The 27,868-nt window shown below is 42.1% G+C and overlaps 2 protein-coding genes across 4 annotated transcripts in view; one reads left to right on the top strand and one right to left on the bottom strand.

Moving 5' to 3' along the window:
• The window catches only part of dok6 (docking protein 6), a 67,496-nt gene extending 54,040 nt beyond the window's left edge, over nucleotides 1–13,456 (top strand). The window contains exon 8 of the mRNA XM_033638316.2: nucleotides 12,183–13,456. Within this exon, the coding sequence (XP_033494207.2) occupies nucleotides 12,183–12,331 (149 nt within the window). The 3' untranslated portion in view covers nucleotides 12,332–13,456. The remainder of the gene's footprint in view (nucleotides 1–12,182) is intronic.
• Nucleotides 13,457–18,459: 5,003 nt separating this feature from the next.
• Nucleotides 18,460–26,762, bottom strand: cd226 (CD226 molecule). 3 transcript variants are annotated; one of them, XM_033638443.2, is made up of 6 exons: nucleotides 26,617–26,762; nucleotides 25,584–25,907; nucleotides 25,012–25,392; nucleotides 24,482–24,584; nucleotides 22,541–22,595; nucleotides 18,460–21,937 (listed from the first exon to the last, which is right to left on the bottom strand). In XM_033638443.2, exons 1-6 carry the CDS (start codon nucleotides 26,678–26,680, stop codon nucleotides 21,803–21,805), a joined length of 1,062 nt encoding a protein of 353 aa, XP_033494334.2. In that variant the 5' UTR covers nucleotides 26,681–26,762; the 3' UTR covers nucleotides 18,460–21,802. The 3 variants fall into 3 exon arrangements, with proteins under 3 accessions (XP_033494334.2, XP_033494332.2, XP_033494333.2); XM_033638441.2 differs by having other exon boundaries at nucleotides 18,460–19,901; XM_033638442.2 differs by having other exon boundaries at nucleotides 18,460–18,748.
• Between the last annotated feature and the right edge of the window lie 1,106 nt (nucleotides 26,763–27,868).

Here is a 27,868-nt window from a genome sequence, read left to right as displayed (position 1 = left end):
GTGGAGAGGCAGGGAGACATAGGAGCTGGTTTACATCTACAAATAAACCTTCTAAATATGGTCTGTTATTCAAACGAGAATAACATGGAAACCTCTGAATTCCAAATTAAATTTATTAAGTTTAGCTTTGAAGTCTGAAATCATCCCATAATAGACCAGCGCAGAATCTTAGTTTCCATCTTCAATTTAATAATGAAAGAACTTACTGAAAAATAGTTTTGAATTGAGCCAGAGCCGTTTTTTCTGTGATAAACAATAAAAACAGAGACAGACAGGCTCATAATCTAAATTAAATTATGAAGGACAAAAATAATTTGGTATGTTCTTGAAAGCAGTGGGTTCATATCTCTCTATGTGTGTGTGTGTGTGTGTGTGTGTGTGTGAGGGAGACAGAGAGAGAGAGAGAGAGAGAGAGAGAGAGAGAGAGAGAGAAATGTCATCCCAAATACACCAAACAAACATTTAAAAGCAATACTTTTGTTTTTGCTCCATTTTTCACAGGTTTAAGTTAAACATCTGATTTTATTTGTGCATTCAATACAAAAACTTGTCACAAATTCTGGTCGCTAATGTGTTAAAATCAGTGTTAGTGAGCACTTCTCCTTTTCCAAGATAATCCATCCACCTGTTGCATATCAAGATGCTGATTGAACAGTGTCACTACTACACAGGTGCACCCTGGGATGGTCACAGTAAAAGGCCACTCTAAATTGTTAGTTCTGAAGGAGCATGCTGACATGCTGACTGCAGGATTGTCCACTAAAAATGCTGGCAATGAACTTAATGTCCAGTTACCCCCCATAAGATGTGTCCAGCGTTGTTTCCCTTAATTTGGCAGTACATCCAACCAGCCTCACAACTGCACAAATCTGTTTGGGCTGCACGCATTCTTTTGGTCACTTTCACTGCCAGTAGTTGTAACTGGCACAGGGTTGGGTGTGGGTGTTATTTTACTTGTTCATTCACTGGTGTGGCGGCTTTTAGACCAAGATAGTGAGTTTTTGGCGCCGAAATGTTCTTTTAACGGCAGTAAGGAAAATAAATGCCAAATGTCACTTTTTCTGAAAATGGTCACTGCTGATGTTTGATGTGTGAGTGTCATACTGGACTTTAAGTTTGTGATTTATTGCTGGATAGTTCAGGTTTAATTGTATTTCATTGATGTCTATTTTCTGGTATAAGTATTTATTCATATAGTGTTGTAACGACCCCCCGCAAACACTGTTCCTATGTTTGGTGAGATGACAGTTTGTTTCATCTCATTTTGCTTTAGCATGGATTTATTGAACGAGTCACAGTAAAGAGCCTACTCAGCCTCTTAGTGGCTTTATCATTGATAGTATAGTCGCTACAACGACGATGAACTGCTGTCAGGTCAAGACCCCAGAGAGGACAATGAGCATGCACATGAGCTTCCATACGGCATCAACTGTTCAGATGGCTGGTCTCATATGATCTTGCAGGTGAAAGTGCTGGATACGGAGGTCCTGATCTGGTGTGGTTACATGTGGTCTGCAGATGTGATGCCAGTTGGATGTACCGCCAAATTCCAGGAAAGGACATTAGAGCTATCTTATGATAGTGAAATGAACATTGGGTTCACATGCAACAGCCAGTGGCATGCTCCCTCAAAACTTGGGAGAACTGCAGCACTGTGTGATTAAAATTAAATCATGGGGGAGGAAAAAAATTTGTGTGTGTTCTTGCAAGCAAATGAGTTCATGTCTATGCGTGTGTTTGTGTGTGTGCGTGAGGGAAGGAGCGATCAATGTCACCCCAAATATATTAATATTGCAGCAGGTGCCCTATAGCGTTCATTCCCCTGCGTGCACTTACTGTAAACATAAAGGGTGTGTGTTTGTGTGTGTTAACGTCTTGATGTAGAACCAGAGGCAGAGAGGTGATTAGTGAGTTGATGAGATTACACTCTGTCCATGGTATTAGTTGATTAGTAGACTTATCTGAGGATTATGGGCCTTTTGGCTTTCACTGATAGAGCAAAACAGAACGCAAGGCGAAGATGAAAGTTGCTGTGACGTCATAATTTTCTTTTGAAAACCTAAGGCTGGATTTATTTTTTAATTATTATTATTATTATTATTATTATCATTTAATTATGGCACGATAAGCTCAAAAGCAAAGTATGTCTTCCATTACAAACATCAACATGTTTTTTTTTTATTTACACTAAACAGAGAAGCGTGCACCTCAGGGTCATTATTTATAGGCCCAGTCTCTGTAAACTCTCCTTTTTCAACTCTTCCTCTCCAAACTCTGGTGAGCAGAGGAGCTTCTCTCTCATCCATCACCCTGGCATCTCCGTTGGTCCTCCCACACTTTCTCCGCGTGTCTGTCCCGATTCAGAACAACTCTCCACCTTCTCCCACTCATACACATTCAGCGCTACCATTATCTCCCCCCCTCCTTTCCCATGAATAAATTGAATGCATCAGTGTGTTTGAGGACGCAGCGAAAAGGTCTCGTCAGACAACGGGGGCGACAAGGTGATTCTGGGGAGCGACAGGAGTTTAACTCCTGTTGTGACACGGGATGTTCAGACCGTGAAAGGCGTGTCAGGAGGAGCTCACACACGTCGAGTGCTGCTGCTGCTGCTGCTGCTTTTAACATGGCTGCGAGCCAGTCTTAGATGAGGAGAGCCATACAGAGTAATTGCATTGATTCTTCATTGGCAGAAGGTCTCCACCTCCCTGAAGCTCTTTTACATCCTCTGCTCTCTGAGCTGCTCTCTGCTCAGCATAACCTTATATGTTCCAACAGCACTGCGTCTTTAGAAGGGATGTTAACAAATGTGAATGTATATGTTTATATATGCATTCTAAAAGTATATGAACTTCATCCAGGTTTTTCACAGACATCACACACACCACGTAAGGGTGGAAGAAAATTCACAAAATTGAATACAGCATTGGATCGCAATACCTTGCAATATTGCATCAAAACATGGATGCAAAGTGTCGATTCTGTATCACATATTTTATTAGTATGCCAAAGACAAGTTAAACTTTTGGTCGCCTACTAGAATAATTAAATTAATTCTTCTCTCAGTCCACTAGTTACATTTGCTGCAATAAAAATGATTGAATTGAGATGTACTGACTGAAAACTTTATGTATTTATTTAACCTTGATTTAACCAGGAAGTCCCACGGAGATTGAAAATCTTTTACAAGAGAGACCTGGCCAAAGTAGCAGCCAATCAAAACACATTTAAAATGAAACAAATACAACATAAAACAACACCTATTCAAACAGAGTGTCCTCTCAAGAAAAACAAGCACGTCTCTGTCACATTCTTTTTGATGCCCTTAAAATCATCGATGGATATAAGTGTTACGAATTTTAGATCTTTTGAAGATTGTTCCATGTCCATGGTGCAGAGTAGGAGAATGCAGTTTTCCCCAGATCTGTTAAAAACCTGGTGTACTTTAAAAAGCAACCACCTGGAGGAGCGTAGCTGGAAACTACCAGAGCTGACACACAGAAGGGTGCAGAGGTGGGCCGAGAGTTTGCCCAGTATTGCTTTATAGATAAAAAATATACCAGTGTCATTAGATATTAGACATTACTTGACAAATTTTTCCTTTGGGGACATAATTTGTCGGGGGGTACCCGACTCAGAATAATGTCAGTCGAATCACATTTGTATGTTTAACAAATATTCGACAGTTCAGTTTTTTTCCATATAGATTTTAAAAGTTTGACCGGGCTCAGTGTGACAGTGCAATCACGTAATATAGTAAACAAGCTAACTGTGCTAACGACAGATCGGAAAAGTGCAACAACATTTTTTGCCGACAGTAGATATATGAAAAAGAAAAAGCCAGAGACTGTATTATATTGAGCTGTAAATTCGCCATTTCTGAGCAGACGAGAGAAGATAATGTTATCTCGGAGCCTTACAGTGCAGCGTCTCTCTTCCTCTGTGCTGTTGCATTGTGTCTGCAGCTGTCTGTGCCAAAGAGTAGCATGAAAGTCAAGAGCACTCTCTCTGTAGCAAAATCTGGGGACCAAAATGTCCCCAGAAGTACACTGCACAGCACAGTGACTAGCAACAAAACAAAACAAAAAATGACTGCTGGACTTGAAACAATCTCAGTCGACTGTGAGGTCACCAACTAATGATTCAAATCAGCGACATTTAGGGGCAGCCTTAATAATTTACAATTAAAAAAGTAAATATATTGCAATATATGTTATTGTAAAACATTTTAAATTGAAATATTATTGTATCCTGACTTAAGTATTGTGATAAAATTGCATCCTAGGCGTCTGGTGATGCCCACCGCTAACACCTCCCACTGTCTTTACACTGATACCAGGATTGATTTTGTCTATAAAGAATACACTTCCATAACTCTTTTTAGACATCATTAAAGAAACTTCAATTCTTGGCTCATACTTATCAGAATCAGACTTTTCCTTCTGTACCAACAATAACTGACTGTTGTCTGTGCAGTGAAAACAGAGGTAGCCAAAGCAGTATGACTTTCATGATGCACATTTGCCAAAATGTTAGCCTGAGTGTCAGACTGAAGCTCCCAGAACCTTCAGTCTGACATTGCCTCCATTGAGGGCGATTTACAAGGGGGAGGGAATTTGATTTTTCCCTAACCAATCAGTAGAGATCAACAACTCACCCAGAATTTGACGTTATTAGTATCCGTGCCTTGGGGGTGCCGAAAACGAGCGAGCATTGCCCGTTTAAAATGTCTCCGTCGTCATGCACGCCCAGCTGCATCGCCGTTAAATCCAGTTTAGCAGCTTCATTAAGTAGTGGCCTTGACCTCGACCTCGATAGCATCGTTAATGTGGTCTGTAGGATCTGTAGCGGTCGCCATTGTTGCTATGCTCACCAGTTACCCACCGGCGTACAGCTTGACATGCATGGCGCTGATTGGCTAATCGCTAGACCCGCCCCCACCCCCGGCGTTCATTGGCCCGTCCATCGTTTGGACGAGATAAATCGCAAATTCATTGCAGGATGCCAGACCAGAGATGCAAGCCTACTCAGTTGAGTGGGCGGGGTCTATGGTCTGGAACCAGGCTACCAAAATGTAAATAAAACAGACTATAGGCTAACAACACTGACGTATAGATGGTTTCAAGTTCAGTATTCAGACATGTATTGAGGTTCATCCTCAGTAACTTTCCATCAGTTTTCACCATATTTGTTCTGCAGCTTTGATTCTCTAAAGTGCCTGCGAAATGGCAAGAGAGCTTTTCAGATCCTTGCCAATGTAGCTTCGTCTTTGTTTTCATAAACACTTCAGACCAGCTTCACATTTCTCTGGACCTCCTCCTGTCACACACTCAACCCTCCAGTTTTTAAAGAGAAATCGTGCAGTACGGTCCAATGCAAGTCTGACTTGCAATTTCCTACTGTTAAAACCATCTGTTCTGAATCCACTATTCATCAACAGCCATGCAGCTTTTATTTAGACTCACAGATTAGACTTCCGGCTGTAGCACTGCCACCTCATATAAAGGAAAGATGAGGTGGCTTGGCACCGGAAAACTTTAAAAAGGGATGCTGAAGAGCCAAGTAGATATGCAGGAGTAGTGAAACAAAAGTGGCATTTAACACACACACAAACACACACACACACACAAATACTGAAGCAAAGAGATAAAATGAAACCTGTAAATTTCGATCGAACTACAGTGAAATAACCTACCACCTGTGCAGGTAAGTATAGGCTGATCACAACAAGCAAGCATCCAGATCACACAAAAATAATTAAGAAATCACTGATACAACATTTATTTGTCACTGCTGACATCACAGTTTATCCGTGGGCACTCCAAGAAACACACCGAGTATAATATGTCATTTACGGCAGGCCTATCTTACCTACAGTGCAAATCCATCCATCCATTTTCATCCACTTTATCTGGGGCCGGGTTGCAGGGACACTCCTCCTGGGGGACCCCAAGTCGTTCCCAGGCCAGATGAGATATGTAATCCCTCCAGTATGTTCTGGGTCTGCCCCAGGGCCTCCTACCACCTCGAACAGGAGGCATCCTGATCAGATGCCCGAATCACCTCAGCTGACCCCTTTTAGCACGAAGGAGCAGCGGCTCTACTCCGAGCTCCCTCCAGATGTCCAAGCTCCTTTCCCCTATCTCTAAGGCTGAGCCCAGCCACCCCACGGAGGAAACTCATTTCCTCCGCTTGTATCCACGATCTCATTCTTTCAGTCACTACTCAGAGCTCATGACCATAGGTGAGGGTTGGGACTTAGATGGACCAGTAAATCAAAAGCTTTGCCTTCTGGCTCAGCTCCCTCCTCACCAAACTACCGATCCGTCTCACCCTCCATTCTACCCTCACTCATGAACAAGACCCAGAGATGCTTGAACTCCCTCCCTTGAGGCAGTAACTCTCTCGCAACCCAGAGGCGGCAATCCACCAGTTTCACACTCGGCTACAAACCGCCCCAGAGCATGCTGGAGGTCACGTTGCGATTAAGCCAACAGAACCACATCACCTGCGAAAAGCAGAGATGCAATTCTTAGCTTCCCAAACCGGACCCCTTCCTCCCCCCGGCTGCGCCTCGAGAGTCTGTCCATGAATATGCAAATGTACTATGAAACTATTACAAATATAATACAATAGTAATACAGTTGAGTTTATTGCAAAAGTATTCATGGGAAAGTGCAGGAGTGTCAGCTTTGGTTTTGCATATAATGTCCATCCTGTATGTATCATTACAAAGTGGCTCACTCACCTAAACTTTGCTAATATGGCTAGCGAAGTCGGTGCAAATACACTCACCTTTATATGTGTTCTTAGATTTGTGTTTGCCGTCTCTCACCTTGCATAGCTCACAGTAAAAACGTAGGTCCTGTTAGTGGAGTGGAGCAAGTCGGTGTCATGTTGTATTTGCTGAAGTATGGCCGTGGTGATTCTTCCTCAGGCTGACATTCAGGAGGTTTATCCATGATGACGCTGTCGCTGTGTGAGCACTGAGTAAAGCCCATCCTTTTGCACATGCACCACACAAAGGTGTTTTGCTTGGGCTTGCTGTCACAGTGGTCAGGGTGAAAGAAGAGGGGATGGGGCTGGTCAAAGGGGGTTCAGTTACAGTGGAGAAGCAATGGTAAAATAAAAACAAAAATCAGGGCTTTCCTTTTATGGCCCAAAATTGATTGTAGTGTCAGTAGTTTAATGCAGTTGAAATACCAACAAGCCATCCCAAAATGTAGTTACAAATTCACTTACATGTCTCTCTCTACTCCCCAACAATGTGTGAACTGTAGCCTCAGTTTCCTGTTGTTAGCTGACAGGAGTGGCACCTGGTGTGGTCTTCTGCTGCTGTAGCCCATCTGCTTCAAGGTTGGACGTGTTGTTGGTTCAGAGATGGTCTTCTGCAGACCTTGGTTGTAACCAGTGGTTATTTGAGTTACTGTTGCCTCTCTATCATCTTGAACCAGTCTGGCCATTCTCCTCTGACCTCTGGCATCAACAAGGCATTTTCACCCAGAGAACTGCTGCTCACTGGATATTGTCTGTTTTTGGGACCATCCTCTGTAAACCCTAGAGATGGTTGTGTGTGAAAATCCCAGTAGATCACACTCAGCCCGTCTGGCACCAACAAACACGCCACGTTCAAAGTCACTTAAATCACCTTTCTTCCCCATTCTGATGCTCAGTTTGAACTTCAGCAGGTCGTCTTGACCATGTCCACATGCCTAAATGCATTGAGTTGCTGCCACTTGATTGGCTGAGTAGCTATTTGCATTAACGAGCAGTGGAACAGGTGTACCTAATAAAGTGGAAGAGTGTATATCTTCCTACACTTAACAGAGCCCAGCCCCTCCCTGCTAAGAGGACGTAATTAGACAAACCTGTTTGCACTATGCTTGATTGAGCTGCTGAGCAGCTGATCTACTCCAACATCCCAGGCAGAATAACAACAAAGAAAAACATCACACACACACACAACACACACACACTTACAGCAGGGTGAACACTTTTCCACAGATCATAATCCTATGAACCCATTATACAAACTAAACAAGCTTGTGTCATTTATACAGCTGATTGATAATGCATCAACTAAACTGAAACGTTGGACTGAAATTAATAATTAAGCAGATACAGAAACACTGTTGATGTCAGGGAACAGAGCAGAGTGAAAAAGACAGGAAAACCTTTTGACACCGGCACAAATCCACACTAAAGACACAAAAACAAACAGATAAAGATAACTTTGCCCCACAGTCTCAGTCTAAGTATGCAGTATATAGTTGCAAATCTCCTCAAGGAAAGCACCTTGTGAAAATATGATGTTTCCAGTTTACAGCAACAGTTAAACAGGAATTCAGATTCATTTATTTGTCTGTAATAATGATTTGGGTGCAAAAAGAGGTAAGAAATCAGGACTTCAGATCACGATGGCTGGCTGCCTTTGCTCCTTGGCTGTATCACTGCGTGCATGATGAATATCCAATCAGCACAGTCAATTTGCTGAGTCATGCTCGGGTTGCTTTCAAATACCCTGCGGGTCCGGGGGAATAATTAAGGAACAGAGTTTCCTGTCCCGTCGAGGGTTTATCCACCTATTTGTTTATTTCTTTGCCTCAGTTAACGGGGGACCTGGCAGTGAAGTACACTACTGTAACTTTTATTTTATTTCAATATATTTCACATCTGCTTTTCATTTGTTTGGAAATGTCTCAAAAAATACATCCCCAAAAGCCTTGTTTGCCGTAATTGAAAGTAATAATTGTCAAATGTGTTTTGTTTAAGAGAAACAGAGGGGGATGTGGTGCGGAAAAAAACTAACACTCAGCCTTGATCATGTGGCTGTATGAAACAAAACTCCCCCACAGAGCTCACCTAATTAAGTAAAACCAAAGATGGATGTTTTAATCTCCAGAAACTACACACTAAGACAATGTTTCGACTTTCTTCCGCGCTCCACCTCTACTCTCCTAATGTTATTCACTCTTTTGCATTTCAGTGATACTGCTGTGTTCTCCGAGTTTGCTGATGCATAGAAATAAGTGCACTTTAAAGTTTTCGCGAGTTGAAAAAGCAAGGCACCACGCCTGTCGGAAATGGTTCAATTACCAGCTCTAATAGTGGAATGGAAAGGGGACAAGAATGCTTGTATTTCTTCTTGGACCCATTTTTATGTAATCTTTTGCCATTTCGCACACACTCTCGCTCTCTCCCTGCATTTCATTGTGCTCCGCAGTTTAGTGCCGTAGCATTAGCAATTCTAATGGAATGGAGCGCTGTTCTTAGTTTGATCGGCTGGGAGTGATACGAGAGGGTTTTTTTTACAGAGAGGGAGCAAGTATCAAAGGCACGGGGACAAGATGATAGCAGAACAGGATGATAACACTATCTTATCTGCAACAGGCGACAAGGAATATAGTCGATGTAGATGCAAGGAAAAGTGAATCGCATGAAAAATTCATCGCAGCCAGGTAAAACTGAGTTCAAGTGTTTTGGTCTCTTTCCTGGCGGATGCTTGGAAAGTTTTTAATCTCAGCTCTCGTCTTGCATGATTTGGGGATGATATTAACTGACCCAATATTTAAGGTCCTGTGTGTTAGATTTGATAATTTGGTGCCTGGTAAAAAACCTCCCGAACAATGAACACTGAAGGAATTCTTTCGGGTGTATGTGATCTGCAGACCTCACTGCTCGACGCCACTAAATCCCCTGAAATCTTACCCACTGGACCTTTAAGGCTGCACTTGGAGTGATCTTTTATACTGTATTGTTGCCCCTTTGGCTGGTTTACCACACAAACGACACAAAGCTGGATGTCAGCAGCGTTGCATAATCCAGAGTTCATGAGACACGCAGCCTCTTTCTCTGGTTACAGCTGTTACTAGGATGCCATCTGGGTTATCGCACTGTGAAGGAAGGTGCAGACAGGTGTGTGTGTACATGCTTGCATGAATAGCTGCTTGTGTGTCCAGGTCCACTATTGTATCTGTCAGTGCGTGTATGTGTGTGTGTGAGTGCCTTCCCTGCCTGTCCTGTCTGCTCCAGCCCAGCAGCTGCCACCCCAGGCCAGATAGGATGACATGACCTTCCCTGGTAATGAAAAGGCACTGACAAATCACTGTCTGCTTCTCATAGGGATAGAAGAGGAGGAGGGATGCTGACACCATCTCCTCTCTGCGTTTTTATTACTATTTTTTTCCTCGTGAGCGTGTCTACATTTGCGTCCAAAAACTGTGGCACTCGTTGGGGGTCTGGCATCGCACAAACGCCGCTGTTTATGGCCGAGGAGATGATGAGATCTGCTTCGCCCGCTCTGTCTGCACTGAGCTCCCTGCCTCTTTTTTTTCAGCCCAAATTGGCCTTGGTTGGGGAGAGGGATTGTCTTGACAAAGATTTGAAAAGGATATGCCTGGTTGCGCACCACTTGTTTCAGCAATCTATTAAGCACAACGTGGAGAGGAGAGAAAGTGTCCCCCCCCCTTTTTTTTTTTAACCTGCAGTGTTTTTCTCCAGAACATGAACTGAGCTGCATTTAAAACCTTAAGCTGGAGCCTTATCTTATTTTTCTTTATTTCAGGGAGTAGTGGAAGACTAGGGGACAGAGGTGTGTGTGTATGACTCACCTGTTATGGCTGGTACTGTTGTGGTCTCAGGCTCACGCCCACACCAGCCCCTCTGTGCTTCCTCCTGCAAGCTGTTCCCTGAACTCGCACAGGAAAATGCTTTTTCTGTGTTTCTCCTTCTCGTTGTCTTCGTTTTAGTCGACTACTATTTCTCCTCACACGCATTTCTTGTTCAACTCTCTGTGGCTCTGACACGCGTTCACACAGCCACTTGACATTGATTGCCAGGCTGACTGGGTCATGTTTTATATTCCACGTCGTAGTGAGTTGGCAGTGCGTCTCCTGGTCTGAGCCTGACTCCCTTTGGTGGCAGCATGACTGGTGCTGCTGGCTACACACACACAGAAAAGACTGTGTGTGTGTGTGTGTGTGTGTGTGTGTGTGTGTGTGTGTGTTCGCTATACTGTAGTAGGAATGATTTGCATAGCTTAAAATCATATTTGTTAACAAACACTTCCAGCAGAAGAGAAAATTATCTCTTTGTCAATTTTGTCGATGCGGCCCCGGAAGAAGATGGCTTACAGAGAACAAAGTCAAATTTTAATTTGTTAATCAAATTTCAATTAACCTCCGGAGGTAAACTGAGTTGAAACGTATTGACACGCAGCAGCTCCTCGCAGCCAGCTGTATCAGTAGGCACCATATATGCTATAGGTTAGAGTTGATAACGCTGTTGTGTTAGCTTTTGCACCTCCTGAAATATTAATCACAGGCCACTTCCTCCTTGTTTGGTGCATGATCAGCAGCCTGCCAGCCACTTTATCCTCAACCTACCTCGCCGTGCACATCTCCAAACAGCATCCTAATATATTATTAATGGTCTCACAGTTGCACAGAACGGCCCTCCACCCACAAGTATCCATTACTCCCTCTCAGTGCAGTTAACCAATATGAACTGCAGAACAAATTGGTCCAATTAATTAAAATTAAGGTGGAGAGGGAGAGAGCAGGGGAAAGAGGGGAGATGGCAGACAGTCCAAAAAAGATGAGACAGCGTAGATCACTCTGGAATGAGGTTGTTTATTCGGGGGTGATTTTCCATCACATCTGAGGCTATTGTGCATCTTAGGCATGGATGGATTATTGAACGAGCTGACAGGCCCGGGAGCCCAAAGTGTCACGGGCCTTCACCTGCGAAATGTCACTTAAATTAACACATCGCAACCAGAAAGAGACTCAAAATGACCACAAAAAGACACAAAAAAGAGGCAAAACCACCACAAAGTCTGTGTCTTGCCTCTGTAAGAGATGGTGTGGCCTTTTGCATATCTGTGCCCATTCTCTCATCATCCTCCCATGAACTAAGGCTTTATATTTTTGTATTATCTGAGAACCACCCACGTCAGAAAAGATAATTTTGCATAAATGAAGAATGCCAGGATTATTCTTGTAATCCTCATTTGTATATACAGATTTCTGCATGGACAGTAGCTAAGCAACAGTTGTGCCATAAATATATTGCTGAAGAAAACAGGACATATTGTTTTGACGTAAGGTCCAGTTAAGTGAATCAGATCCTGCTAAAATTAAGTGCTCCACTGACTCTCCATCCTTTTTTTTTTCCCCACACAGGAAGCGGCCTGACAATGACTTTTATCCCTCGAGCACAGACGTTCCCCAGCTTTCTGTCTGATGAGCAGGAGGAGAGCCAGCACCAGGAAGAGGCGCCGTCGCCCTCTAGTGGCTGTGAATCCAGTTGCAGCCTGAGACCCCTTCAATGACAGAGAGTTGCTCCACCAAAACTGGACACTTTACCCACCACTGTAGAGAGGATGTAGAAATATGTATAGTGACATGTGTAATATATCATTTCCTGTCGAAACTATAGTGTCAACTGTAGAGCGAGTGGCGCACAGAAAGGATCCTGAAGAGGAGCTTCTTCTGTGTGAGTTGTGTGACAGCAGCAGTAGCTTCAAAGATCACACCAAAAATCCTGTAAGTGTAGTTTTAAAGTGTTTTATGTTGTTGTTTTACTGTTGAAGCCAGCAGGACCGCCTTCTTTTTTCTTTCTTTTTTTTTTTTTTTTAAATCATTGCACTACAAGAAGTTTGAGGTACAAACACACCAAGGCCCACTGTAAAACAATGCTAAGAAAGCTTTTTGTTCTGAAGTTGATGAAATCACACGTGGCTCGTTCCAACATTGTGCAGCCTCAGCAGCCATTTCAAGAGAAACGCCACCATTTTTGACACATAACCCTCCCACACTTACTGTACTTCGCTCCCTCTCCAGAATGTGAAATTGATCAATGCCTTACACAGGAGCAGCTTGACTTTGATGGCAGTGATGAATCAGCTAAAGCCCTTAATCGGTTACAACCAGCAAAGGGAAAAAGTCATTCAGAAGTGTAATTCAGTGATACAGGAGTGGACCGTCATGTCAGAAATGATCGAATGCAACCTTCTCACAGCCTCTACTTTAAACTGCCAACCCTACATTACACTAGCAGGGCTATTTGAGTTTAATAGCTCCCCAGCTCCTCTCCAGCCTCACATACAGTATCTGGTTCATTAGCAAAAAGTAGAGAAGGGAGATGTTGGTGATCTGATGGGGCGACTTATGCAAGATGTAGATAGGCCTTTTTCACAGAGGACATTTTGACTTGTCACAGTGGGAAGTGCAGTGTAATTAATGAAATTAATGATGGCCAGCTGCTTGGATTTCAGGTTCCTGGTGTCCTACATGTTGGCTCACTCAAGCTGGAGCACTTGAACACAACAGAGCCAGCGTTAGCATGAATACAGGTTGAACTGTTTGCTGTCACAAAGGCCTATTGTGGCAAAACATCTTGGTAATTTTTGCCCTGCTGGTATGCTATGTTCATACGAGATTTAAATTTACAGAAATATTAGCATTAATGTTTCACTGAGAAAATCTGTGCTCAGTGAAATACACAAAAAAAAAGGCAAAAGTCATTAAAAGAATAGACATTTTGGTAAATATGCTTTCTCGTCAAGATTGAGATGAGAAATCCAAAACCACTGTTATGTTTGTACGTTAAATATGTAGCAACAGCCAGTAGGTGCTTTGCTTAGCTTATCTTAGAATAAAGACTGAAAATGGGGAAACAGCTAGCATGGCTTTGGCTAAGGCTAACAAAGTCCATCCACCTGCACCTGTAAAACCACAACTTGTTTTTACACTGGTTTTTGTACAGAATAAACAAATGAGATATAACATGTCAGTGTGCTTAGGAGGTGCTGGTAGGTGGATTTTTGGGCTAGCTGTTCACCCCATTTCAGTTTTTGCGCTAAGCTAACTAAAGTCCCTTTCCAACCGCACAAAAACCCACTAAAAGTTGCTAACATCTGGCTTTTTTGTTTGATGGTAAAGGTTATAATTGGCAGTTACTCCTTGGTCAAATGACTGCAGTAGTCACGGGTACTTATCAGCCCCAGCCGATCGGCTTTTAGCTTTTCATACTAAGTTTTGCCCCTTTGCCAGCAATGCAATGATAGGCTGCCACAAAATACCGTCTTTCTCCATTCAAGCAGCGGCCAAACATTGTTCCAAATTTAGTCTGCACCGACATTTTAACTGGCCTCCATGCTGCTTTCTACTGTTTACCCAGTAAACATTAGCTATGTTTCCATCCAAAAGTGATTCGAATCATTGGGAAATGCACATTAAAAGAAATACGAATCCTGTGTGTTTCCATTAAATGTACGGACTTTGGTGAGAACTATGAACTTGTGCGAGTTTTCCGCAGAACCGGAAACAAAACAAGTCTCGCATTCTTCTTCTTCTTCTTCTACGTTTTCTGGCAGCTGGCAACCAGCTTGTAAATGCATTACCGCCTTCCCGACCCGGAGTGTTGATATCACCATGGAGAGAGGTGTGCTACGTCAGACTTAATTCAAACATAACTGTTTCCGTCCCCCGTTTTGCGAATCAACATTTTTTTTCAATCAACCAAAACCCGGCTAAAGCGATCGTATTTTAGTTTTTGCAAATCAGGGGATTTCAATTTGAATTTTGGTGTCATAATTTTCCGATGCGATACTTCTAGATGTGCATCTAAACAGGCTGATGGAAACATGGCTATTGGTATGTAGGGTCCATGTTGGTAGTTAATGGGCTTAAAAATGGGCCCTATTTTGGATTGTCTACAAGTTCTTTATCGGCCCCATGCCAACTGCCCGTATGGGTGGGTTTACCCAAGTGGGCCCCAGATAAGATGCCCATTTGGTATCCACTTGGTACCCAGGTAGCCCTAGCATAACTCATGTGGGGCCCACTTGGGTAGACCTTCCCGTGTGGGTAATGGGCAAGGGGCTAATATGGAACCCATGGACAATCCCATATACGGCCCATTAGTCAGGCTATTTACTTCCTACGTGGGCTCGATATACAAATATATATATATATACAAATGGGCACTAACCTGTTTTCTGGTTTGTCTGTTACATTGAATGTGACACACTAGCAAAAACAAACAAAAAACACCCAGAAAGTCATAGTCATCTGCTTCAGTGTCATGTTTACAGCTCTGGTCTACCGGCAATGGTCACAGAGTCTATCGTCCAGTTTTAGCAGGCTTTCCCATGTTTAAAAAACTTGTGTACACGTGCTAATTTTGGTGGAAAATGGGTACAAGATAACAAGCTGTTAGTGGTAACTTTATATTTAGCATACAAACATGAGAGTGATGTCAATCTTCTCATTTAAGTGTATTTCCCAGTGTCCAAAGAGACCTATCTTATATTGTTGTCCATCCACAAGCAACAGAAACTACAAAGAAATATCCACAACAAACAAAACCCATCAGATATTTTCAGTGAATGCTTTCTGTAGCATGCGTGTGACATTTGTCACTGAGTTCATGACCGCTGTGACGATAATGCTCTCTGCATTGTCCTCCTCGAGTAAGAAGTGCCTTCCGACACAGACCGCAGAGTGTGAGACCTAACCAAAGCGTCGTCTTTGGGCTTTGAGTTTACCATTGTGGGCAGAGTTCAGCTCTGTATCTTCACAACATTCTGAGAAGTCTTAAGTTTCTCTTAAATACTGTCGACCCAGCTGTGAAATGTCACACCTGAAACATGAGACCTAACCACAGCTCTTTTAGAAAGCTGGGAATGACACTTGTTGCCTGTTGGTGGCTGTCAGCAGACACGTATTCATCTCTCTAAATGGTTGTGGTCAAAGTGTTTGTGCTTTTTGTTACATGATTTTTTTTAAAGAAAGGCATGAATCCAGAAATTCCAGCGACAACTCTGAAATTGATTCTAGTGACAATCAGTCTGAGGCAGCAAAGCAGTCCTTTAAAGTCAAACTTAATTACTTTATTTTTTAAGTGTTTTAATTGTTGAAACTGGAGGTACAAGTACAAACACTTTTTGAACACAATTTTGTGTTGAAGTTTTGCAGTCAGTCACTTTATTTTGTATGTTGTATTTAAAAGATCTCAGCCTTCACATTAATTTGAGCCTCAAAGTGCCCATCTACAAATTATCTGCATCACAGAGCCCATAGTAACAGATAGTTGCCGACATATCTGGCCACATTTCTGCCCTAGTTGTCCTGAGTCTTAGCTCAAGTGTGGTTAATAAATGTATGTATAATAGTTCCACTACATCTGGAGCGTTAGAGCAGTACTAACTGAGACGACTGGAGAGAGTTCTAGTTGACTGTGTTTATCATTTGCAAGTTTTGTTGTTTATTGTAGCCATGCACCTATTTGTAGGTTTGACGTGTCGTCATGATTTCTGTTATTGTTACTACAGTATATGATTGTGTTTTTGTCAGCCATGTTTTGTGTTCTGTTACTGTCAGGTTATATGTTAATAGCACTTTGAATACATTGAGTGTAGGACTACAGTTTTCACTAAATGTACATATGTAACGTTTTTGATGATAAAAAAGGTAATAAATTGAATGTTCTATCATGTATCGACATATTTTGTTATCCAAACAGGAGTGTTGAATTAAGGTAAGTAACATTCAATTGAAGGATTGTTCGACATTTACATAAGAAGACTGACGCCCGCAGCCGGCTTAGCTTCAGCACAGAGTCTAGAAATGGAGGAGAAATAGCTAGGCTGGCTCTTTTCACAGGTAATGTAGTCTACCTACCAGCACCAATATAGTAATGTTCCAAAATCATATGTAAAATGACAATCATAGGGTGTATAAAATAAGTAAGGGCTGAAAAGTAAAGCCAATGCATTCTTCCTAATGGCCAGCAGGGGGCGACTCCTATTTCTCACTTGATTTCTTTCCTCAATAAACATTTTCCTAATGACTTTAGGGTCCTAAATGCTAGCTTTTAGTCTTCTACAATACAACATGATGTTCATTTTGTAGATTATAGTCCCATTTAGAGTTAACAATAAAGCACAGCATGCCTATGGGAGGCGGCATGGTGGGCAGTGGTTAGCATCGTCGCCTCACAGTAAGTGGGTTCCTGTTTCGAGCTCGGGGGTGAGGGAGCCCTTCTGTGTGGAGTTTGCATGTTCTTTCCTTCAGCGTGGGTTTTCTCCAGGTACTCCAGCTTCCTCTCACAGTCCAAAGACATGCAGGTTAATTGGTGACTCTAAATTGTCCATACATGTGAATGTGAGCGTGAATGGTTGTCTCAGTGTGTCAGCCCTGTGATAGTCTGGTGACCTGTCCTCGCCTAATGCCAGCTGGGATAGGCTCCAGCCCCCCCATGACCCCCAACAGGATAAGCAGGTACTGAAAATAAACGAATGAAAGAATGCTTTGGGGCGTGGCTACCTTTTGATTGAAGTTGCGACTACATCAATATAGGCCGATAACCCTGAACTCGTATTTGGGTGCTGTCTGTGTACTTATCTTTGACCGAGAACTTTGACCCTTTCAAGTATGTTTTCAGTTCATAAAAGTTAATTGTAAGGTTTTGGTTGCCTAAAACTTGTGTGCATAGTTTCCATGGCTTTTCAGCTTCAGATCTATAACAATAACCAAGATGGCACCTATTAAATCCAATAGAATTGCTCGCTTGGTGCATACGGCATTCCAGGTTTACATCGGCGGTATGGAGCCCCCTCTGAATATGTGCACTAGTGTTCCTCCAATTGGCCCCACCCACAAGTTCCTGCTCAGTTTACAGACCTTACTTTGTGTTTACCTGTTGTACATGTTTGAAGTTCAGTGTGTCCTGTCAACAGTTTTACAGTGGTGGTCTATGGAGAAGCGAGGCTGAGCTGTGTTTATCAGTCAGATCCTCCATCTCGTACAAATATGGTCACTTGTGGCTCCAAGAAAACAAGATGGCAGCGGCCAAAATGCTAAACCCAAGGCTTCAAAACAGTACTCCACAAACCAATGGATGACAACATGTGGCTATGTCCACTTCTTTTAGGAAGTCTATGATGACAGTTAGTGGTATTATGGAGGATTGTTTCTTGGCCTGGCACAGGAACTTCCTGTAGTCCCTGTAGTCCCTACTGTTACCATGGAGACCTCACAGGAGGATTCTAGGAAGTTGCATTTAGTCTATAAAATCTGCCAAACCCTCCATAAAATCACTGATTAATCAAATGACTTATAACATGTTAATTAGTGAGCCTCGATGTTGCTGTTGCTCGGACAGAGCTGGCTAGCTGTTTCCAGTCTTTGTGCTAAGCTAAGCTAACCAACTGCTAGCAGTAGCTTCATATTTACAGGTGAGTGGTATCAATCTTTCTCGTTTGACTCTCGGCAAGAAAGCAAATTTTCCAAAATGTTGAATTTCTACCTGAAGAATTTAAGCTCAAACACAAAGGGTCTTCCATCTCACACAAAACACTTTGGTTTCCCATAAAATAGTTTGTAGTCTTCGGTGCAATGATTCTTTCTCTTTCCTTTTATCAAACTCCCCCATCACAGGAAATCACTGCAGCAATGGCTATGACATTGTTTTATTTGTATCACAGTGAGTCATTTACAGTCACACACATCAGTTTCAGTATTGCTGGTCGCACACACAGCATCACAAGTACCACAGTCAAATATACAGTTGCAGCTTCTATTGTTTTGCCAGGAACAGCGAGATGAGAGAATGAAGGCAAAAACGTGTGATTCCAAACTACATTGTCCATTTATGTTCCACATTTCTGGCTTGTCCACATTTGTCTTGTTTTCTAGCAGAATAGCCTGCATATCCATTACTGCCTCAGCCACTGCCTCCATTTCTATGGAGATAAATGAATCACATTAAACATAAACAACACACCGCTTCAGGGTACGACCATAAAACTTAAATATTGACTCACAGACGCATATAGCAAGCAGGCAATCTTAGAAATCATAAAAAAAAATAATAAATACAACTTGGAAAACTTGTGACAGCTTATCAAAAAAATGACTTTGTGTTTTTAATTATGTAAAACGCAGGAAAAAAAAAAGAACAAACATATTCATCAATAAACAGTGGAATGATAAAGTGTAAGGAGCTATAAACAGAAGCACAGGATTATCTAATTAGAGTTTAGCTTTCATAATAAGAGCGCACTGTTACTAGAATGCAGCCATCCCAGACAGAGAGCCCTTTGGGGAAAGCAACAGTCTCAAGTGATGGTACAGTGCTGAGTGACTGCTTTTCTCTTCCGTTAGATGATTAGACACCATTGTCAAGCTTTGAATGGAAACCAGGAGGGATGAAAGTAAAAGGAGAGCAATTACACAGGCTTTTGTCAATCGTTTTACTCGGGGGTTAGGGAAGTGAAAAGAATGATTATACAGGCTTTTGTCTGCTCTTTCTGCGTGACGGTTACTGTCAAATATTGTTTTGCCCAAAAACAAATATTTCCTCAACAGTAATTATGAAGTACATACTACATTTAATTAGTGGGAGCAGGGTTGGACACAAACAAACCCGTCAGCTCTGTGAGACTTACATGAGCACCGGCTTGTTAACTCATTTCAAACCACAGTGTGAATATTAATCAGTGTCAGTGTGATCCCTGCATCTTATTTGAAAGAAAAAATCAAATAATTATAATCAGTGCTTGTCAATATATGCTTATTTTTGCTCATATATACAAACAGCAGCTTCAGAAAATATTCAGACACCTTAATTTTTTACACACCTTATCATGTTGTAATGTCATTTTAAATGGATAAAATTACCATATTTGACCACATATCAACTCCCAAAAAAAGGCATAATGACAGCGTGAAAGCATGTTTTTTTTTTAGCAATTTTTGCTAATTTATTAAAAATCAAAGACTGAAATCTCTTATTTACATTCAGACCATTTGCAGCAGCACTCCAAATTGGGGTCAGGTGCATCTTGTTTGCTTTAATTATGCTTCAGATGTGTCTAGAACTTGACTGTAGTCCACCTGTGGCAAATTGAATTGATTGGACACATATCATGTGGTTTAGAAAAGAACACACCTCTGTATATAAGGTCTCATAATTTACACTACATGCCAGGACAAAAAGCAAGCCATGAAGTCCAAGGAACTCTCTGTTGACCTCCACGATAGAACTGTGGCGAGGCATCAATCAGGGCAAGAGTATCAAAACCATTTCTAAAGCTCCAAGTGTTCTCAGGAGCACAGCAGCCTCAATAATTGACGCATCGCTAAGTCCCGCCCTTGGACACAGACTGGCCAATCATAATGTAGCATCGGGCCAGCTCAGCAACACAGCTGTGCTCCATTGACTCTAATGCAATCATTTCAGATTTCCTTCATTTCAGGCTGGTTTGCTTGCTCCAGCAGCTTGTCATACCATCATAAAGGGGCGGGGCTTAGTGAAAGGTTAACTGTAAAATGGAAGATGTTTGGAAGCACTAGGACTCCTAGAGCTGGTCAGCTGGCCAAACTGAGGAGCCCAAGATGAGCTTTGGTCACGGATATGACCATGAGTCCAACAGTTACTCCAATACCCCATTTCCACCAACAGGAGATGGGCTCCATTCCAGTTTGCGCACCTTATTATGAAACGTTGAGAGCATTTTGACTGAAAAATAAACTAGTTTGGAACCTGAGAAGTTGGTTCCCAGCTGAAGCCAAAAAATAGCAGGTTTTCCTTGACCTGAAGAGCAAACTTTGACAAAATCAGGGGGCGTGTCACATTCTACAGGTTGGACAGAGAAGATGGAGATGGTAACAATGGAGAAGTCAAGTTAGAAATTGTCTTATCATCAGTAGTTGGTCCAGCAGAGCAAAAGCTTGCATGTAATCAATGTGATCCACTGTCTTGCTACTACTGTTGACTTTCCCTGTGCATTGTGCAACGTCCTCCACTGATGACGCATCCAGAATTATAATGGCTTCACTCAAAACTGGTGGAAACGGGGCTGGTTCTGTAGCTAACAAAAAGGTTCCAGGAACCCTGACATAACCAGTTCAAGAACTAGAGCTGATTTGATGGAGAAGTGGTATTAGAGAGCTTTGGGCGTATTCTGCAGAGATGGAAGAACGTGTTGGAAGGAAGACCATCTCAGTGTCATCTATCAGGCCAGATGGAGGCCAGTCTTGAGTCAAAGGCATATGATGTTGCTTGGAGTTTGCCAAACATCATTTAAAGGACTCTGAGAGCATGAGGAAATGATTCTCTGGTGTGGTGAGACACAAATTAAACTCTCTGGGCAGAACTCCAAGCACTTTGTCTGGCGAACTCCAGACACTGCTCATCACCTGGCTAATACCACCCCTATGATCAAGCATGGTGGTGGTAACATCGTAAAATGGGGGGAAGGATAAATGCATCCAAATACAGAGAGGTCCTTGAAGAAGCCCTGCTTCAGAGCGCAGCTAAGGCGACGGTTCACCTTTCAGCATGACAATGACCCCAAGCATTGGGACAAGTCTGCGACTGTCCTTGAGCGACCCAGCCAATAAACCCCATAGAACATCTGTGGAGAAACCTGAAGAAGGCAGTTCACTCATGCTGTCCATCCAATCTCATGGACCTTAAGAGGAGCTGCCAGGAAGAATGGGATACACTTCCCAAATCGTGGTGTGCAAAGCTCGTAGAGACTTCCACAAAGTACTGAATTAATGGTCTGAATACTTATTCAAATAAGAGATCTCAGTTTTTGTTCTTTAATAATTTACAAAAGTTTCTAAAAACATGATTTCACTTGTTCATTATGGATGCAGATTGTAGGCGGCCTGAATACTCTCTGACACCACCGTACATGCATCTGTTTTGTCTGTTAATAAAAAAAAAAATAAAAAATAAAAAAAAAATTCCCCACTGACATTATGCAGTACGTCACATTTTCATATGCTCATTTATCATGACGCTGGCGTTTGGTTTTGTGTGATCGTACAGTCTGTAGGTTGGCATAGACTGGGCAATTTTTTATCTGCCTGGACTTTTTTGCCATCCTGGGACACACAGAGATGTTCTCATAGAGGTTTGGCTGTGAATATGAGGTAGATTTGATTAGTATATGCAGTGTTAGACAAGGACAGTGTGACAGATGATAAAGTAATGACTGAGCTGGGCAGAAAGTGAGAAGATGTCCATCTGAATGGACTGAAATATGCTTTTTATGATGATATAAAATTAGCTCATTACATTAAACGGATTTTATTACATCAAATAGGTGACAAATTCCTTTTAATTTAGTTATATTGAGTAGAACTGAATGTCCTTTTCAGAAATAAGAATATGACGTCACTTTAAAGAAGTGTTGCAATTACAGTTTATAGGATACAATATTATATTTTCATTCAATTTAATATGTTTGCCGACATCTTGACAAGCTGCTCTCATACGTTACCAAAAAGCCATCACACTGTCAGTTATTGTAAAGCAGCATTAGTGACGTCAGCAAGCATAAATACAGGGTATCAGGTTATATGATGACAGGATGTGCTGTATCAAATAATATTAATTGTTAGTATTAATAAAGTTGAACAGGTTTATAATTAAGTGCATGTCTAACAAGAAGGTATGGGAGAGCTTTAAAAGTGTCAAGTGCAAACACAAGCGTAGATATGATGACTAATGTGAGGCTCACCTGTCTCTGAGATGGGTGCAGTTTGACTCTGTACTCCTCTCTCCTGCTCTTCTTCCTGTGGTGATTATAGGGACAACAAGTAAGCAAATAACAGTGGAGGTGCAACAAAGGAACATGTCACACTCTCCTGATAATTTCTTCTGTGTGAGTTTCTTAACAGATAACGGGTACTACAAAGCTGGTTATCTAGTTCAGTCAACTCTGGGTTTTCCTATACAGCCATGAGTGCATTCATGTGAAAGAGGCAGGGGGTGTTAATGGAGAGCGACATCATGAGAACCATGAATGAAGTAGGCTGCATATGTGATGAAACGATACCAAAAGTGCCCAGGACTGCGAGAAAGTAAAATGGCATGGGATGTAAATGATGCTCTGTCATCTTAAAACGGAAAATCTAGAGACACTGAAAGCACCATCCAAAAACTCACTGTCAGCTAAGACTTAAATTACGTGCAGGTATCACTGAAGTTTGAAAGACTGTTCCTGCTACTGAAGTAAAGGGTGTTAAAGTAGCGTAGTTAATGGCTGATGAGGTCTATCTGATCAAAATGTGGCATTTATAATAACAGGAGCTGATAAACAGTGTGTGGATTATTTTACCAATAAAATATTATCTGTTTTATCCTAGTTCTCATCACACAGGTGTCTCGTGTTATTTTGAGCTGCAGTGATGGAATCAGAGTGTAAAAGTCAGCGAGTTAAAGTTAAAAGTTCAAATCCTGCTACAATCATGTGTCTAGTGTTGTAAATGATCTCTCCGTTTGTTACAAGCTCTGTTTTAAATCCAGTGGAAATAGATCCCTGGAACAACAACATATAGGCTCCTCTCTTTTGTCCATAGATCTTTCTTCAGTGATCTGATTGGTCAGAGGTCGGGATGCTGACAGCCTGTGATCTGATGATGAGGTTAGCTGTTCAGCATAAGTTGCTATGGTGATTTATCCTGGTAAAAGGAGAACCAGCTTCACAGTGCTGAAAACCCAGAGTTAACCCTGAAGTTACCTCACTAACTCAGAATCCTGCTTCGTAGTACAGGTCTCAGGTGAGTCACGTTGAGATCAACGATCTCTTTAACAAGGGGAACCTTGGAGGAGTGTTTGCACAGGTTTGTACAGCGATTCAAGGTCCCCAGAGGATGAATCCTAATATCTTTGCTGAGTTTTTTCTTGTGCAGTGTTTCCAAACCCCCACAAGGGATCGCAAGATAAAAAAAAAAGATGCGTACAGGACAGAAAAGTAGGGAAAAACTATATTAACACAATCATTTCTGTTAATCAGACATCCCTTTAATTTTGGGTTTTTCTTTTGAAACTGTAATTTTGATCTCTTTTGGCGTATTTAAACTCTTTGAGAAAAACAAGACAAACTTCTCCTTGGTTGCGGGGGTTGAAATCTGTGAACATACTACTGGCTTCATTTTAAGGGGTCACGGTTTTGGAACCACTATCTGGTTCACTTTCTGTTTATTTAGTGAAATGTCTCAACATCTACTGGATGAATTGCCATCAGACTTGGTACAGATATCGTAATGACTTTGGCAATTCCCCCACTTTTCATCTGGCACCATAACTGGGTCAAAGCTTGACTTCCTTTATAAAGAAATACTTGCAAAACTAATCACATTCCCGTCAGCCTCAGCTGTCCTTTGCATCTGGTGCTAATTAGCACATATTAACATACTCACTTGCTAAACTAAGACGGTGAACATGGTAAACATTAACTGCTTGCGAAACATCAGCATGTTAGCATGCTGACGTTAGCATTTAATTTAAAGCAGAGAGCTAGCATGGCTGTTGACTCTTGTTAAATCACTTAATTAAATGCTATTTGATAATGTCACTTAGCTCTTTGTTTCAAACTATAAATATCCGAGCACTTTATGTCAATTAGCTCTAGAGTATGTTTGCTAAAGATATAAGAGAACACACTGTGGGATCTTACCTGTGCTTCATGACTACTATGATAATGACAATGAGCAGAATAAGTGCAGCAGCTCCAGCCCCAATGTAAATATACATCATGTACAGAGACAGGCTGATTCCACCTGAAAATGTAGAGAAGAAGAGCGCTCTGAAGGAACGGGTTTTCCATTTAACACAGTAACAGGTTAAAAGGTGCAGCTTGATTTGTGGTGAATGACCTCAACATTTCAGAGTCATGTGTGCTTGTGACTCATAGATACACCACAATAATGCATATACAGTGTGCAGACACACACACACACATCTCCCAGTATCGAGGGACGCTCCACAGGATGTTGTGGTTTTAGCAGGTGTGAGTTTGTTTGAGTCTGCTGTGTTGTGTTAGATTAACATTCTTTTAATGTATTCATTATGTTTAATCAACTACTCTTTGAGACGTATTCACATCCATAAATCATTTTAAGTTTAAGATAGTATTTATCATCCAGCTTTCAGGTTGTATAATACTGAATATGTATGTTAACTACTGAGCGTTGCCTGTCTTTGTACCTGGAGGGGGCACAGTAAGCAGCACAGTGGTGGTCTGCACCCCTGCATCTGTGCTGAAGGTACAGCGATAGAAACCACTGTCTTCCGGCACCACACCTGTCAGGTGCAGACTGACATCCAGGCTGTCGGCGCAGCTCACCCTGCCCCTGTCGCTGTAGTCCTCGCCCACCAGGCCCCCTTCCACCTTCTTACACACTCCGATGATGCCCCAGGGCTGGCCGTGCGGCATCTTCTCCAAAATGACCTGGTAGACGGTGCCATTGTGCTCGTGGTTACAGCTGATGGTGAGGTTGTTGTCCTGCTCCGCTGACAGCTCTGTGTCCGTCTTGATTACCTCTGGAGTGGGGGCCTCTGTGCTGTTGTCTTCTTCTGGGGGCTCGTCTGTGAACACAGGAAGATGGAGGGCTTACAGGAAATAGCTCGTCACAGAGAGAATGAAAATTAAATGTGTGATGGAAGTGACACAATCTATAAAAAGTTCCACCATAATTTTTTTTAGTCATTCAGCCGGGGCGATGTAATTTAATATAACTCAAAATTTCCACCTCAGTATTTTCTGCCATGTCATTTACCTAAATCTTCCACCTGAATGTTCCTTGTCCAGGGGCCCTGTGGGAAGGTCTGCACAGAGCAGTGGTAAACCCCGATATCCTGGTGAGTGACGTTCCTCATGGAAATACTTCCATCCATAGGCGTGGTCCTCAGGAACTCTATCCTCTCGCGGTAATGGTGAGAAAAGGCCACTCCGTACTCTGGATGGAAAACAGCTACCGGATCCTTGTCTGGTACTTTGGTCCAGGACACCATGCTGAGGTTGCCGTCCCAGGGGCACAAGCAGTCAAGGATCATCCCTTCCTCCAGACGGACTGTGGCAGCCTCCATCTCCTGGACAGCAACTGGACAAAGCACATTTCTCTGCTCATTAAATTTATCAGTCTTGACAGAATCTAGAAATCATCAAGTCTGTATAGATGCATAAATGACACCAGTAATCCAACTGCATGAGAATAACCAGTTCGTAGGGCACGTACTTTACATGTATCAGTTCAGAGTCATAAACTTCTAAGAAATGTTGTTTACATCTCTGCAACACAGCAAAAAAAAAAAGGCCATGTTTTCCCCCCTAAATCTCCTCTAGTTGAAGATTAACACAGCCATTCACAGCTTGGAGGCCATCCCTCAGTTAATGGTAATTAGGCTAATTTGAGCCAGTACACATAAACACAACTGACAATAGTTGGTGATCAAGCTTCCAAGTTTTCAAAGCCTCTTATCCGAGCTGAATGACAACTGATTTCAAGTCCAGTGATGCCCCTGAGAGAGCTCTGGAAGGGTTAGAATAATAATGTCTCGCCAAACTTACAATAACAAGCTTTTCCACCATCTCCCGGCCAGTTTAAAGCAAAAGAAATTGTGGAATAAAGCACTGATTAGATTACACACAGATGAAACTACATTAAAAATATCTACACTGAGTTTTTTGAATACTCTGAGACAACAGTGAATGACACTTTGAACAGTCAAAAAAAGTGTTGTCATGTGAAATATTGCCATTGATAAAAAACAATCTACTGTAAAATATAAAAAGATATACAAACTCCATACCTTTAAGAAAAGGAAGAAAGATGAGTACCACGAAGTACCAGTGGTCCTTTTGTACAGCTTCCATCTTGCCCCACCGAGGGAGAATGAAAGCTGCATTGATGAGACGAGCGGAGAGGCACCCGAGCTGCACTTCCTGCTAGCTCTCTGGCTACAGAGAAACACTTGAGCTTCTGGGGCACACTTCATGGTAGCCTACTGTTAGCTCATTCCACACAGAGGGGCACTTTATCCCTCGGGCTGGGAATGGGAGGCAAGCTTATGGCATAATGTGGCACAGTGAGATCCATCCTCAAGTTTTCTAAATTGTACCAATTTTGCCCTCGGATATCTGGAAGTCGGAAAACTATACATGGTTTTTTACTTTCACTCTCTATACAACAGCAACAACTTAAATTAGGACTCTTTAAAGGAATACTTCACCCACAAAATGATCATTTGTAGATCAATTACTCATCCTATGTTATCTTGAATTCATGAGGGAAACTTTGGTTTTCTCACATTCCTCCGTGTTAAACACAGAATCAAACAAAGACAAACATTCTTGATGAACTGAACTAAATGGGGTCCACAATTAACAACAGCAAAACTACAGTACAGGCCAAAAGTTTGGACACACCTTCTCATTCAATGCGTTTTCTTTATTTTCATGACTATTTACATTGTAGATTCTCACTGAAGGCATCAAAACTATGAATGAACACATGTGGAGTTATGTACTTAACAAAAAAAGGTGAAATAACTGAAAACATGTTTTATATTCTAGTTTCTTCAAAATAGCCACCCTTTGCTCTGATTACTGCTTTGCACACTCTTGGCATTCTCTCCATGAGCTTCAAGAGGTAGTCACCTGAAATGGTTTTCCAACAGTCTTGAAGGAGTTCCCAGAGGTGTTTAGCACTTGTTGGCCCCTTTGCCTTCACTCTGCGGTCCAGCTCACCCCAAACCATCTTGATTGGGTTCAGGTCCGGTGACTGTGGAGGCCAGGTCATCTGCCGCAGCACTCCATCACTCTCCTTCTTGGTCAAATAGCCCTTACACAGCCTGGAGGTGTGTTTGGGGTCATTGTCCTGTTGAAAAATAAATGATCGTCCAACTAAACGCAAACCGGATGGGATGGCATGTCGCTGCAGGATGCTGTGGTAGCCATGCTGGTTCAGTGTGCCTTCAATTTTGAATAAATCCCCAACAGTGTCACCAGCAAAACACCCCCACACCATCACACCTCCTCCTCCATGCTTCACAGTGGGAACCA

The sequence above is a fragment of the Epinephelus lanceolatus genome, chromosome 20 (genome assembly GCF_041903045.1).
Source record: "Epinephelus lanceolatus isolate andai-2023 chromosome 20, ASM4190304v1, whole genome shotgun sequence".
NCBI classification, from domain to species: domain Eukaryota; kingdom Metazoa; phylum Chordata; class Actinopteri; order Perciformes; family Serranidae; genus Epinephelus; species Epinephelus lanceolatus.
The sequence above is the reverse complement of the archived record's forward strand: the minus strand, read 5'-3'. Positions and strand labels throughout refer to the sequence as shown.